This window comes from Cnephaeus nilssonii (assembly GCF_951640355.1).
Source record: "Cnephaeus nilssonii genome assembly, chromosome: 7".
NCBI lineage: Eukaryota > Metazoa > Chordata > Mammalia > Chiroptera > Vespertilionidae > Cnephaeus > Cnephaeus nilssonii.
Genome location: NC_137078.1, coordinates 50,398,002 through 50,414,348, shown reverse-complemented (window position 1 = coordinate 50,414,348; position 16,347 = coordinate 50,398,002). Strand labels below are relative to the sequence as shown.

Sequence of the window (16,347 nt, the reverse complement as noted above, 5' to 3'; positions counted from 1 at the left end):
TATAGTTCTCTCTCTCCTTCATGGGGTTGAGGCCTTAGTCTGAGACATTCAGAGGGACTCACAAGTCTTAAACCAGAGATGGGCAGAAGGGGGCGGTGGGTGCTGGGAAGACATCCCTCTGCTAGAAGTGAACTTAATACTTTTTTAAAAAAAATATATATTTCTTATTGATTTCCAAGAGGAAGGGAGAAGGAGAGAGATAGAAACATCGATGATGAGAGAGAATCATTGATTGGCTGCCTCCTGCATGCCCCCTACTAGGGATTGAGCCCACAACCCGGGCATGTGCCTTGACTGTTAGGGCTGATCAAGCAATTGAATTGATACCCCTCCCCCAGCAACTGACTTTTCAGGCCACTTCACTATGGATATTCCCTTTGCTGAGACCACATTTCACTTGCTTAGACCACATTCCATTATCTCCCCTTTGGGTATGCATAAAGAAGTCCTGCCCAGGAAAAAGCCCGCCAAAACTCCTTTAAAAGCCACTGACTCCTGTCACTGGGTGCTGGAGCCATCCAGGCTCAGTCACCTGGTGTACAGATGATCGAATAAATTTGTAATTCCTCACTATTCTGGTCTTGTGCATTCCTCCTTTGGTGACCTAACATTGTCCAAGAATTGAACCTTGACCTGGTTCATAGGTCAACACTCAAACATGGAGCCATGCCAGGTGGGTGAACTTAACACTTTTTTGTCTTCATCAATCAGTTTCTCCTACAGTATCCCTTATTCACTCTGTCATTTTAAAGCAGTATCACCCACTTAGTCACCTAAGTCTGAAATCTGGATTGATACTTGACTACTTTTTCTCCTTCAGTGTCCCCTACCCCATATTCATTCAATGAAGAAGTCTTGTTCATTTTACTTCATAGATATATTTGAATCCATTCTTTCTTTATTTTTGCTACCACGATTTTAGTCCATACCATGATCCATTTTATAGCCTCATAAGTAGACTTTTAAAAAAAAATATCTTCAGCATCTTTTGAATCCATTTTCCAACTATAGTCAGAGATATATTCAAGGTACAAATAGGACCATATTATTTCCCAGCTTACAACCCTTCACTGACCCACAGTCACCTATAGGAAAAGGTCCCAGTTTGCTATCATGGCATATCCTGTGCCTTTCCTACCTCTCAGATTTCATATTCAGTTATTCCTGTCACCTGGATGACTTCACATGCCACAAGCATCATCACATTCACCAGATCACTATTCACTGGGTATTCACTCTGTGACAGGCACCTTGGAAACACTCTATTCACCTTAACTCATCAAATCTGAACAGTCACCCTGTGAGACAGTGAAACACAGAAATTAAACTGAAATGCGTTGTTTTCCTCTGGGCAGTATACAAAGGCGATTTCCCGGGTTCTTGTCCAGGTGGATTTGAAGAAGGAAGCCACCAACAAAAGGTGGTATAGGAAAAGGTGGAAATTTACTGGGAAACAAGCACAGACTCCCACATGGGGAGGGGGAGAGAGACCCACTAAGTCCCTCTTTCTTAAGATTTATAAAGGCTGTGGTTCTTTGTGTCCTGATATTCCCTCTGATTGGTCACTATAGTAGCATCAAGACTCAAACCCCCAGTGGGGTCCTCCTCTTTTTTTTCCCTACTCTCTGTGACTTTCCCCTTTATTCTGTGAATGAATGGCGTTCTTTCCCTTTATTTTGTGAATAAGTGCCTTCCTTCTCCTCTATTCTGTGAATGAGTGACTTCTTCTTTCTTTATTCTGTAAATGTATACCTTTTGGCAGCTCCCAGCCTCCCAGCTTTGCAGCCCTGCAGTTCTTTCCCATGGACCCCTAATTCCTAAAACTCTCTAAACCTGCCTAATTTACCCCTAAAAACTCTTTTCAACTGTATCTATGCACATGATGGCAATACAAAAGTATTGGTTGTCCCTACACATATCACATTATTCTATGTTTCCAAGCCTTTTATCGTGCCTTTCCACACCCTTCCATTCTCTCTACCCCACTTCACTCTTCACATCTGATTTCTACTTAGCCTTCAAGAATCAGTTTATGGATTTCCTCTTCCAGAAAGTCTTCCCTGACAGTCCAGCCTGTACATATGTCTTTTCTTTATGTTTTATTGTACCATATGCACATCTCAATCTCTGTACTTACCACTTCAGATTAAAATATTCTCTCTCCTGCTAAATTGTAAACATCTTGCGAGCAAGCATCTGAGCTATTAAATTTTGCCTTTCAGAAACTTAATTCAATGGCTGATTCCCAATAGATGCTCAATACATGTTTGTTGAGGTGAAATTGAGTAGGAGCACATATTTCAGTTATAACATTCTATTCCGTGTGTCACTAGATGGCATCTGGTCAGTTGTAGTATAGTTGATGTTCTCAAGAATACTAATTACCACTATTCTGTTGTCTCTGTAGATATTTCTTTAAATATAACAGGTTTCTAATCAACTGCACTATCCTAATACTCAAATTAATAGGAAGAAATATTTAAAAAATGCTCCAAATAAAGTGTTGCAGAATTTATCAGGTGACTGGAAAATACACAATGAGTACTAGAGATTCAGGAAAAACCCTTTATTTAAAGCAGTGCTTCTGGCTCAGGGGATTCGAAGATCCAAAGCCTGAACAACCAATACAATGAGATCACCCCCTATATATATTTCTAAATCCTTTGTTTCCTTATTTCCTGGCTTTTGTGGCGGGCTTTCACAGCCCCTCCTGAGTCAGTTAGAATGGGCAAGTTAGATTATATCTGAATGCCTGGCCTGGGTGGCACCAGCGATCCCCCCCTCCCCCCCCCCCCCACTGGGCCAAGCTGCCAAATTCCCAGCCAGTGGCCCCTGCAAACTGGAAGCACCCAGGAAAACAGACTATTGCCTAAGGAAGGGGCAGTGACTTAATTATAGGCTAACAAGAATGTGCACTAGGACACTGGTCACTGGCACAGATTCAGATTGCTACCCCCTCCCCCAGATTGCCCCCTATATTCCTCCTCGAAAGCTCTTCCTTCTATGCATTGGAACTACAAAAATTTTCCCTCTTGCTGGGATGCTTTTCTCCACTCTTTTTGCTTAATCAACTCACACTGATCTTTCAAGTCAACTCAAAAAACAATTCCTCAAGGAGCTCTTCCCTGACCCCTTAGCCTATTGTAAAATAAGCACATGCACAGCATCCTTCACCTTTCCTTCCTAGAGCTTGGCTAAATAAAATCCGAGTGAACATTTACATAATTAGTTTTTCTTTTCTATTAGATAGAATTCTTTACAGGAGTCAAGAGCATTTCAACATTATCTTGTACCAATCAATCATTCAAACAAAAACTGTATTACACACCTACTATATGATAGTCATTGTTCTGAGACCTGAAGTAAAACAGTGAGTTAGACAGACAATATCTCCCTGCTATTAGGAAGTCTGCTTTTCTAGAAGGAAGAACTAGGCTGCAAGCAAGAAAACAAATAGAAACTATCAGATAATGATAAGTGCTATGAATAAAATACGAAATGCAATGGTGAGTAAAAAGTTTAAGGACACAATTTAAAATTGAGAAGCCATGGAGGGCTTCCCTGGGAAGATGTCATTTGAGCTGCTTCCTAATGGGCGCTCAATAAATATTTGTGGAAGGAAAGGAAAGGGGAAAGAATGGCCAATGGAAAGCAGAGGAAAAAAATGAAAGAGGGAAACTAAAGTGACTTCATTTGAATATAATGTTCTTTTGCAAAAACATTCATGCTTGTGCATTCTTATCTCAAGGTGAAGGGCTGGTGGCATTCTTCTTTGGGCCTGGTGACTAAGGGACAAAGACAATGGAGGAAAGGGGATGTGGGCTCCCTCTCTGTGATACAATATTAAACACCTTTCAGATTCAAGTCATGAGAATATGTAGCAAGTTTAGAATTTTCATTGCCTCTGATTTAATTGACAGTGTGTGGGACCAGGACTGACAGGAGGAAGATGAGTCATAAGGGCAACCATCAGGAGCCATGCCACCCTCTGATCCTACCTTTCAACGCTTCTGGAAAGTTAGTTTTTAAAATGATGAGAAGATAGTGGAAAATTGAGCAAAATCTTATCCAGTTATTGCTGTGAACGTTTTATTCTTTGAGGCAGACTGCTCCTTTGATGACCCGGACATGTGGGACCTATGAGGTCAAATAGAAATTCCTTGGTTTCTCTAATCAAGACCAAGTCTCCAAGTTCTCTGCTAAACCTTGGACCTAACAGGCCTCAGAGTTATAAAGTTAGGCAAAAGATTTCAATACTGGTATCATTTACCATTAATATTCAGACTTGATTCTTAAAAATAATTTTTATACTAAGGTTTCTTCTATGTTCTTAACATAATTTCTCATAGAATAAATTACATTCATTGTTCCTAAGATGAAATGGTGGGACAGAGAAGCAACCTTATAGGGAAATAATACAATTTATACATTTTCTTCTTGAATAATATATGAATCCTCTGTTGAGTGACCATGAGGTAGATACTAAATTGTCTTTGTAATAGCCCTTAGGGTGGACTTGTAGCCTTAAGCAACAAAGTAGGTTTTAAAATAAAGAGCTATTCAGAAAGTTGAAAGCAAAGAGCCTTGAAAGGGATGGGGGGAATCTCTCCAGGTGTAAGGAGTAAAGGGATACAAGAAGAAGACAAATGAAAGGAAAAGCATGAAATGTGGGGAATACAAACAGGACTAGAAGAGTGGGGAGCAAGCAATGAAAGAGACTTCAAGCCAGCAGTAGAGTCTCATTTTCCAAAAACCCTCAGGGGCTCCAATGAATAATACTCTGAAAGTTCAAATCATTATTATAGCTGCATTAGGCTAATAGCATAGCAATTTCCTATTTGGGTAAAATGCTTGGATGTAGATAGTAAATTCTGAGATATAGGAAAACATTTTATTTAATTAGTGGAAGTTTGATTATCTCTGGATGTGTTCCATTAGTGTACCTTGGTTATCAGGGTGAATCCATTATCAGGAGTCTGGCTTACCACGTCTATTTAGTGAGTTCCATCAGAGCATTTTTTTTTCTGCTTAACTGTTTGTGGCCACATTTCAGGGATCTAGGCGCCAGGAGTCTTCAGGTTTCCTTGCATGCTAGTACACATCAGTAGTTTGTCAGAGTGGTGAGAGCTGTGGAGAATTTCCCCTACGTGTAAGCCTTTGCCCACTGTTAACAGGCGGTGGGAAATCAGGCGGAGATGCCTTCCAGAACTGAGAGGGCCTCTTGGCATTTCTCTGGCAGCCTCATGCTTATCATCAGCCAGAACCCAGGCACTCATTAGGCTCTTGATGAAAAGCATCCCAAAGAAAATGCCAGCAAATCGTGCCACGGTGCTGGCAGGAAATTAAAACTGCTCAGAGCAAGTGGCGCCAAGAGAGCTGTTGAAATGAAAGGTAACGTCGAGGGTGTGATCACGGACTTACTCAGGCGTTCAGGATTCAAGATGTGGATTTCTGCTTCGCTAGGGAGAGCAGGAGTCCTCTCTTGGCTTGTCAGCTGCAGTCAGTCCAACAGAGGAGCTGAGACAGGCCAGGCGAGGAGTGGGCTCAGTGAATTAAGCTCTGTTGTGCTTGAGTAAATGCTTGGGATTTGGGTTGTTTTCTTTCCCCAAAGATGCCTCTCCTAGGAAAAACAGAAATAAGAAAAACATTTTTGTGTGTTTTGTTTTTATTCCTGGTCCCAAATCCTTAAAGACCAAATTAAGTAAAAGAACGGCTCCAAAAGCACCACAGGTCCTATTGAAGAGGGGGCAGAAGGTATGGAGAAGAGCAGACAGAACTTCAGAACCTAGGAATCCAGCAACGGGACAGATGAGGGAGTATTTTAATCCCAGATTTTTATTTTTTATTTTTTATTTTTTTATGATATTACTTTTGTCCTGAGGCTAAATAGCCTTCAAAGACGGGGAAGAAAGGGAGGTACTCAACAGGAGGCAGCACCAACACACAAAGGGCACTAAAATTGCCATCCCATTGGGTGTGGTAGGCAGAGCAATGGGCCCCATAGATGCCCAGGTCCTAATACCTGGAACCTGTGAGTACGCTGCCCTACGTGGCAAAGGGGATTTAAGGCTGCAGGTGGAATTAAGGCTGATAATTATCTGACTTTAAGAGAGAGAGAGAAAGATTACCCTGGATTATCCCAGTGGGCCCAATGTAAGAACAGGGGTCCTCAAGTGTGAAAGAAGGAGGCACAAGCAAGGTCAGAGTGACATGCTGTGAGAAGGACTCAGACAGACATTGAGCACTTTGAAGAAAAATCTAGAAAGAGGGCCCAGAGCCAAGGAATGTCGGTGCCTCTGGAAGTTGGAGAAGGCAAGGAAACCGGTTTCCCCCTAGACCGCTAGAAAGGAAAGCAACCCTGCCAGTGCTTTGATTTTAACCTAGTGAGAACTGTGTTTGACTTCTGACCACCAGAACTATCTATAATAAAAAAAGGGTAATATGCTAATTAGACCCGACGTCTTCCAGATGTCCTTCCTGACGAAGCCGGGGCCGGAGGGAAGCCAGCCCAGGTCCCGGGTGCCTGCGAGTGGCCTGTGGGAAGGCACCCCACATCTCTGGTGCCTGCAGGCGGCCAGAGGAGAAAAGCCCGGGTCCCAGGTGCCGGAGAAGCCGGTGCCAGCAGCCGGGGGAAGGAAGGCCTACTCTTGCACGAATTTTCGTGCATCAGGTCTCTAGTAACATAATAAAACCGTATTGTTTAAGCCACTAATTTTTTGGTAATTAACAGTAGCAGTAATAGAAATGGAATATATTGGTATTTATGAAATGTATCTGAAGTTCCATAAAGGAGTTAACAAGTTCCTTTACAATTCTTAGGGCAAAATAGTAAGATGTGAAAAGATCCAAAGGGCATATTTATGTGTTAGAACTATTAGGCATATTACAAATTTTATCTTACCTAATCTTTACAACAGCCTATTGAAGATGCATCATCAGTTCTAATCTGTAAATGGGGATGTTTTAAAAATATATTTTTATTGATTTCAGAGAGGAAGAGAGAGGGAGAGTTACATAGAAACATCGGTGATGAGAGAGAATCATTGATCAGCTGCCTCCTGCATGCCCCACACCAGGGATCAAGTCACAACCTGGGCATGTGTCCTGACCGGGAATCAAACCGTGACCTCCTGGTTTATAGGTCAATGTTTAACCACTGAGTGACGCCAGCTGGGAGAATGGGGATTTTTTTTTTTTAAAGAAAAATAAAGCATATCCTTCAACTAATTAAAATCCTTAGTGGCTTCCCATTTCCTTTACATTAAAATCCAAACTCCTTATCCTACCCAATAAATCTCTACATCAATAGTATAAAGGTTAAACAACTGATCAGCATACCTGGGACTTCGTTAGAAAAGTAATGCTGGGGACAGACCTTGTAAATCAGAATGTCTGGGGGTTGCACTCAGGAATCGTTGTTTTAAAATGTACTCCAGGTGATTCTTATATACCCTAAGACATTGATGAGGCACTATTCCACATGATGTGTGCTTACCTACTTCTCCAAGCAAGTCCTGTACCACTCTCATCCTTGCTTGCAGGGTACCAGACACACTGGCCTTCTTTCATTTCCTGAACATGATGTGTCTGCTCATGGGACCTTCATAGTATCTGTTCCTTTTGCCTTGTAGGCTCTTTCTTTATAGGTTTGCCTGTTGGGTAATGGCATTTGGGTCTTGTAGTCTCACTGATTGTGAGCACAGGAGAGTCCAGAGAAAGAGTGCTAATATGACTGGCTCCCCATTATTTCATTACTAGAGGCCCAGTGCACAAAATGTTCAATCACAGCAAATGCATCTCTCCTTCCTGATTACCGTATGTGCTGTTCACCAGTATAATGGTCTCCTTAATATATACTCCCATAGCTCTTGATTTTTCCTCAGTTAGAAATTCTCATTACTCATATTATTTGTTCAACTCCAGTAGGCTTCTTAAGGGTAGGATGATAGTTGCCTTGTTTGTTGTGTCCCCAGTAGCGAACATAGTGCCTCATCTAGTAGAATCTTAATGAGTGATTTTGAATGAATGAATGAATGAATGAGTGAGTGAACTAAATTTCTATTGCAATATATTATCTCTTAAAATACATCCTATGTTTCAAGCTACCTCTGGTCATTTTTGGATTGGTTGGTAAGCTGAATAAATCAAGCAAAAATTAAGACCCTCTGTCCTTTTTCTCTTTTCATGAAGGACATGATGCAATTGTCACACTCCTGAAGCATTATAAGAGACCACAGGATGAACTGCCCTGTAATGAATATTCTCAGCCTGGAGGAGGTACCTTGTCCTTATTCAGTTTTTGTTGTTAGTGCAATATTGTCCTGAAGGTAAAACTATGTTTCTATTACTATCATTCTGGGATGAGGGAGGAGAGCATGTCAGATTAGCTTTATTTTAAGAAAACTTATGGCTGGGTGAGGCTGAAAATAAATAAGCCCCAACTTTCTAACTCACCAATCTACAATTCCTTCAAGTTTAACATTCCCTGGATAGGATGTTTATGAGGCTCGTTCATGACTAGGAAGGCCTGGGAAGGCTGAGAGAAGTCATTTTCCATTTCAGTTACCTATTAAGGCATCAGGGAATGCTCATATCCAGATACAAGTTAAATATGTTGGAGTCTGCTAGACCTTGGATTTCTAATATTTCTATGTGCTTTCTAAGTAAATATTTGCTGTATAGTTTTAATGTCCGGTCTACAGTTTAAGCTATAGTCTGACTTGATTTTCCTAGCAAATATGTCACCTACTTTTTCAATAATGTTTAACTTCCACATAGAAAAAAACAAACACCTGATTGCTACTTTCAACACCATAATGTAATTTGATTTCTAGATGGCTCCTATGTGTCTGTTCCATCCCCCTTGGGGAAGATCAAAAGCATGACAAAAGGTATTTTAATATGGTACAATTGCTATATTTTATTACTAAGGATAACTATTGCCTCAACTATGATAACTTTCTATTTTGTTTTACATAGTATAAATGACTATTTTGTAAGTATAAACAATACTATCAACAAGCCATTCTTTCTGTAACCTCACTTGCTGTTCTATTTTGTGTATGCCTCTGTTCATTAAGGTATAACAGTGAAAATTTTAATTCAATGTTCCAACTTAAACAGTTAAACTACCTAGAACTTGAAGTCTTTTAAAATTATTTTTTGGTTTTGCGTGTTTCCTCTGAATGATTCATGTGCTTATTTCCTGATATCTAATTGGTATGTATCCCTTTGAGGTTCAGTCTATGGATCTTTGGCTAAGCCTATTGTGATGGGTTGCAGGGCTTGACCAGATAAGACTCTTTATCATGATGTGGTACGGACTGTGCTCCAGGATTTCGGTGGTATGCAGACAAGCTAGTTGTTGATCAGATCAGGAATAAACTCTTGGCCCTGATAACAAAGGTTGAGTAACATAGAGAGAACTAACATCCTTTTAATGCAGGGATCATTTGTAATAAGGTTTTCATATCTCCTAGTAGTCAATGATAGCTGAAAAAGTAAATGTTACTAAGGAATGATATTTTTGGTTCCGTAATTTATATTTCCACATGCACTTGTGCACATCCACATGTGTGCTTTTTATCTTAAAAAATAAAACAATTTCTGTTTGCAGAGAAGGCAGATGTTCTCCTCCTAAGGGCTGGATTACCTTCACATTTCCATCTTCAACTCTCAGAAATTGAGTTCCATGAGATTATCGGCTCAGGTAACCTAAGAAATTCCTAGTCAGCTTTAGTGTAATGAGCTCAGGATAATGTCTTTATTTATTTCTCTTAAACAATTTTAGGTTCTTTTGGGAAAGTATATAAAGGACGATGCAGAAATAAAATAGTGGCAATAAAGCGGTAAGCAAGCAATTGAGAAAATGAAACATCCGAGTGAAACTGTGAACTTTGAGAAGCGTGTGAATGGTGAGCCCCTTGTTTTGATTCATCTGTTGACTGAGGATTTCCTGTCGATACCGTCTCCAGGTATCGCGCCAACACCTACTGCTCCAAGTCAGACGTGGATATGTTTTGCCGAGAGGTGTCCATTCTCTGTCGGCTCAATCATCCCTGTGTCATTCAGTTTGTGGGAGCTTGTTTGAATGATCCCAGCCAGTTTGCCATCGTCACTCAGTACATATCAGGGGGTTCTCTATTCTCCCTCCTTCATGAACAGAAGAGGTATGGGGCTCTTATTCTGAGTTATTATTTTATATACCATTGGAATTACCCCGGCAACAAACACCTCAGAGGCTTTCTGCTTGGAGTAAGACTTTGCCTTCTGAAATCTCTGAGTGCTAGGAAATGTGGCATTTTAAAGATGGCTAATAATTTATTCCCAATAATTAGAGAATATAAATACTTCAGCGCTTTCTTAAATGGAATTCAGTTGGAGATAACAAATTCAAGGAGTTTAAATCGGTAACTGAAGATTGTAATCTTTAGGCTAAATTTGACATACCAGTAAAGTAGATATATGTAAACTCAGATAAAATAATTGCCAGGGGTCATTATTTACAGTTGTTTATTTTTTTTAAAGTTTTTAAAAAGAGTGGTCTTTCACATGTCTAATTTGAATTCACTTTCTCTATCTATGCATATAATAATTAGAATGTGGTTTCCACTCAGTGATTATAGCAGATTTAATTTTTATGATACTAGAAAGAAATTTAGTATAATATTATAAAATAAAGTAGAATATTTTAAGTAAAAGAGTTTGGTATTTGAATTGATTTGTAATTAAACAGTATCTGATGTAGAAAAGCTGCTTTTTAAAGATTTGTTGAATTTTTAGCTTATTCTGTAATAGAGCAAAACAGGCTGAAATTATACAGAAGAACAAACCACATATACCATTGATTTATTTTAAAAAGATATGGCATTGGCTTTGACCATTTCATCCTCATTAAATGTTATTTTTAAATTCTAGGATTCTTGATTTGCAGTCTAAATTAGTTATTGCAGTAGATGTTGCCAAAGGTATGGAATACCTTCACAACCTGACACAGCCAATTATACATCGTGACTTGAACAGGTATTTTTCCCCCCTGAATAATGAATTTAGAATTGTGTAACTGACTAGAAGTCCAAAATGTATTTCATTGAAGATGCATTTTAGATTTATTACAGATCAGGGTTTTCTGCTCTGTGGGTAAGGGGACAGACTCCCATAAGCCTGAGCAATATAGTTGTGTCATTGAGTTTTACAGAAATAGAAAGCTATATAACAACCTCTCAGGGATCTTTTGAATACATTAAAAATTTCCAGCAAGGAAATGATATCTGTGAGATTCACCAGCTAACTAGTTCTTAGATCAGTAAATTCAGATTAAGGTTTGAAATTGATCACTGGTATAGAATGTCATGCCTCAAACAAAGTCAGATGCTATATATAGGAGGACCTGGTATAAAATTATCTGAAACACTACTTTTGTGCTACTATTTTGGTATTTCTCTAATTGTAAATTCAATTAAATCACAGCATCTCGTTTACCTGGTTTTTATATGAAAATGTTTTCATATGGAATAGAAACTTGAAACAAATATAGAATCAAAGGGTTCCAGAGGTGGAATATCAAGGGATTTCAAAAATAATTTTTTAAACAGTGAAAGTTTTCTCTAAAATGTGCCTTAGAAGAAGGCCCGTATACAACATGGATCAGTTTTAGTTGAAGGCAGAGTTCAGGGTAGATAATTGTTTACTTACCATTTTTCCCTCCCAAGGAGAGAAATTCCTGGGCTGCTTCTGTGGAACCCCAAAGATTCTGTTGAGAATAGCTGGACAACCACTCATATAGTTTATGAAACATATCAGAATATCAAAACCAATGACTTTCATTTCATGATTATCAATAGGTTCATATAGATCCCACTTGTAGACTTTTGTAAAACTACTAAATATTAACTAAATAAATTAAGTACTCCACTTTGTCATTTCTTCAACAAGTATTTGGTAACTGCTATGTTTGGAGCCTTTATACTTGGCACAGTAGAGTTTGCAAAGTGAAACTGCCATAGACTCCATTCTCAAGGAGCTTTCATACTTTGGCAGAGGAGAAAGATATTTGCCTAAATATATTTTTAGTTATAAAATAACAAGTTCTATAAAAGAGATAGTGGAAAATTTCTATACACTTTCAGAAAGAAGAATATTCAGTACTTCTGAGGACTTTAGAAACAACTGCATGGAAGAGATGCCAGCCCTGGAGGGTGGATAGGATTTGGAGAAGTGTTTTAGGCTCAGGGAAGACATAAAGGAAATAGAGATTAGAAGGTTAAAGGCATACAGAGGAACAATATATAGTTTCATTTTAGTGGATGAAGTGTATAAATATATATAGTGTATGTAATGTATGAGGCAGACTATGGGGGAAATTTTCAGAAAAATAAATTGGAACAAGAGCACAGAAATCAGAAGTTGCTAGCCTGTGGTAAATTTCACTTCGTTCTGTAAGCAAGGAGAAGGCACTGAGAATGTCTGAGCTAGGAATCACAAATGTGGAACTGTACGTTGGAAAGATCAATTGAGCATCTTTGTAAAACATCAACTTGAAGGGGAAGTCAAGAAAATAGTGAAGCCGCCGAAACCGGTTTGGCTCAGTGGATAGAGCGTTGGCCTGCGGACTCAAGGGTCCCAGGTTCGATTCGGGTCAAGGGCATGTACCTTGTTTGCGGGCACATCCCCAGTAGGGGGTGTGCAAGAGGCACCTGATCGATGTTTCACTCTCATCGATGTTTCTAACTCTCTATCCCTCTCTCTTCCTCTCTGTAAAAAATCAATAAAATATATTAAAAAAAAAGAAAATAGTGAAGCCATAGTTACAGTAATCTAGATGAGAAGTAATGCAAAGCAAAATTTCACATGTGGCAGTAGAAGTGAAAGGAAGAGACAGATCTGAAAGATAGAAGAAATAAAATAAAAGAAACTAGATATGAGCATGGTGGAAGCTTAGTTCTTGGAAGTAAACATATGGAGAACTCTATTTATAGTTATTTACTAGTTTTCAAATAAAATTAATTTCTTCACTATTAGACATTAGTTCTTTCCTTATCTTTTAAAAACATTTATGTTCGTAAACAAGTTTCTTTTCATTTCAGTAACAATACTTAGGAAACAGATAACAAAAGGTAATAAAGTAGCGTAATGCAAACTGGTAACCTGTGAGTTTTAGGAGTATTACCTTGTAATCCCAACCATTTTTGCATGTGGTATTAAAATAAATGAGTGACCATAGAAATATTTTTTCTAGCTGTAACTCTTCACTTGTGGGGCAATTGAATGTGTGTTCTGTTGCCCTGTTAGTAAGTACAAGTTGTTACCACCAGGTTATAAAGCAGGACCAAAAGTAATATTGATTAAAAATGAAAATAAAACATTATTAAATAACAAATAAAGGTTTATATTTACCATTTTTTTTGGTCTCTAAACTAACCCAAAGTCTTAAATTATATAAAAAAAGTCTTCAAATTTTATGAAACATTGTTTTATATGTGTCTTCAACATAAGAAAGCCCCAAACTATTGCATTTACTATTTGTGGGTTATTTTTTATTAATCTTTAATCTGGCAACACTAAAACAGTTGTTCAGATTAATGCAGATAAAGTATTGCCCAGAAGAGTGTAAATTCTTCGCCTCAGAGGGCTTACTGCAGTCTGGTTGGGTACATAGAACATATGCCCAGGAAGCAATTTAATTGCTACTTAAGGTAGCAAATGCTAAAGGACCAAAATGATTAAACAGCAATTTTCAAAGGATTTCAAGTAAGTCAAAGATCAAAGTAGAGTGAAAAGCTTCTTGGAGGATGTAGAGCTAAAACTAGACTTTGGAGAATAAGCATGTACATGTCCTGCGTCTTTTTACAGCATACTAATCTTTGCATTTCTACAATACTTAGAAAGTCTGGCTGAAAGACGAGGAGAGAAAGGTGCCCATCAGAGCATGAGGAACTCAGACATGTTTGTATTTGTAGTGAAATGACCTCTTTACATTTTTCTCTCCCCCCACCATCTGTGCATGTCAGGATTTCCAAGGAAGAAATCCAGTGCTCCTAATCTCAGAGAGGATGTTCAATCAATGCATCAATGCATTTTTAACTGAACCAAATTCTTGGAGAGTTTCTATGAATGTCATTTTAGGAAGCACTGGCCTACTTGGTGCTAAAGAGAGTCTGATTAACTTGCCCAATGCCTTTTATAGTTCTAAAGGAAAGGGGCTATTCATGTTAATTGACCAGCCCAGAGACAGAGGATACTTTTATCTTTGATTTTGTGGTTGGTGATATGTTTGATGAAAGGAAAGAACTCTGCCTTTCTCCTGGCAGGCATCTTACCATACAGGTCTGAAAATTAATTGCCATCTTTAGTATATTCTAAGAAGTTGTTCAAGGAATGAGTAAGAAGAAGTGTGTGTTTTTTCCAATGATGGTGAGAATGAGGATAATACCTACCATTTATTTAGCACTTAAATTATGAAAGGACCTCTGCTAACCCCTTCTCATGTACATTCTCATTTAGTCTTGCAACAAGCTATAATATAGTTATTATCTTAGTTTTACTGGTAAGGAAACTGACTAAAAAGTACAGGGTCACATCACTGTAGTGTTCTTAACATCGTGTTATGCTGGCGCAACAAGGACAGCAAAACCAAGTCAGAATGGGAAGATCGAAGGAGGAAGGTGATATTGAAGGAGCATCAGCCACGTTTATCAACCTTGCACTTTGTAGTTCAGTCCTTAACAAGCTTAACTCCTACATTCTAAACCATATTTTATATCCTCTTCTTGTGCTTGTGTTCCTGCTTTGTTTCTTTTTCTACACCTCATGTTCTGTTACTGTGGAGCAGAGGCTGCATATGAGGCACACAGGTATTGGCCCATCATGTTTAAATATTTTTAAATGCATACAGCTATATGCAGGGACGTATGTTCCAATTTGTTGTAGGCCCCACTGCCTAGCAACTTACCCACTGACACCTGGCCCAATTTATTCATTCATTTTGTGGCATTGAAGCTTGCAAAGCATGGTTTACAGCTAAAGGCTTTAAAAGATTTTTACTTAATACTAGCAACTGTCTGTGTTTTCTTGCAAAAGTACATTTCGCAAATTGTTTGACCTTAAACCAAACCATCATTGCAAACATATATGGATTAAATGAATGATCTTTTTTTCCTGTATAAAGTCTGTAGTACAGCATCCCTGTCAACAATGGAATAGAAACACTTCCATCACAGTGACCAGGGCACTCCCATGGGAGGTGCATATGAAAGCACTTTGTAAACTATAAAGCACCATAAAAATGCCATTTGTTATTGCTATTAATGCCTCACTTGTTCTCTGATATGCTAAGAATGGAAAAACACTCTACAGTATTCTCATACATACAGATATTTTTTATATAACACAACTAATTAATTGGAGGTCTAGGTCTAGATCTGAGAAAGACTCACTGTTGGCTTTTGAGTGTCAGCTCATTCGGGTGACTATAAAGGAAAATAATTAATGATAGTTTAAAAATAGCCAACTTACTGATGACAAATGACAGCTAATTTAAAATGACAAAGATGTAAGGGCTAAAAGAATTTTAATTTTAAAGATGACATTTAACTAAATTAGTGAAGATTTCAGAAAATATCAAAGAAAAAAAACTATTGGTACAAAGTTTAATAATTATTTTTAAGTTGAAGTGTGCACTTGCCTTTAAACTGAATACAAAATATAAAAGACATGCATTTTAGAAAACAATCAAGTACAACTAAATGAATGATTAATTGTCTTTCTAATTATCTAACTCTTAATACAGTTGTTTCCCTCAGTTCTCATAAAGTCCACTCTTACCTATTCTTCTCACTTGTGACTTTTCTAGTAAGCAGTTATACAGAAAGCATTTAGCATTCACTGGCAAATACCATCTAGCAGAGAATTCTGAATAGAAACTGCAGGCCAATTAATTTATTACATTACAATGCTTACTAGAGGCCCAGTGCACAAAATTAGTGCACAGGGGCAGGGGTGTGTGTCCTTCAGCCCAGCCTGCACCCTCTCCAATCTGGGACCCCTCAAGGGATGTCCAACTGCCCATTTAGGCCCGATTGCCCCGGGCCTAAACGGGCAGTCAGACATCCCTCTCACAATTCAGGACTGCTGGTTCCCAACTGCTCACCTGCCTGCCTGCCTGATTGCCCCTAACTGCTTCTGCCTGCCAGCCTGATCACCCCCTAACAACTCCCCTGCCAACCTAATTGATGCCTAACTGCTCCCCTGCAGGCTTGGTTGCCCTCAACTGCCCTACCCTGCAGGCCTGGTCCCTCCCAACTGCCCTTCCCTGCAGGCCTTGGTTTCCCCCACCTGTCCCCCCCTGCA

At 38.8% G+C, this 16,347-nt stretch overlaps 1 protein-coding gene across 1 annotated transcript in view; it reads left to right on the top strand.

Moving 5' to 3' along the window:
* Positions 1 to 16,347, top strand: part of TNNI3K (TNNI3 interacting kinase) — a gene marked incomplete at its 5' end in the record, with an annotated part of 301,994 nt that overhangs the window by 108,776 nt on the left and 176,871 nt on the right. Inside the window, 6 exons of the mRNA XM_079777685.1 lie at positions 8,191 to 8,277; positions 8,835 to 8,891; positions 9,617 to 9,709; positions 9,791 to 9,848; positions 9,975 to 10,169; positions 10,918 to 11,022. Of these exons, the coding sequence (XP_079633811.1) occupies positions 8,191 to 8,277; positions 8,835 to 8,891; positions 9,617 to 9,709; positions 9,791 to 9,848; positions 9,975 to 10,169; positions 10,918 to 11,022 (595 nt within the window). The remainder of the gene's footprint in view (positions 1 to 8,190; positions 8,278 to 8,834; positions 8,892 to 9,616; positions 9,710 to 9,790; positions 9,849 to 9,974; positions 10,170 to 10,917; positions 11,023 to 16,347) is intronic.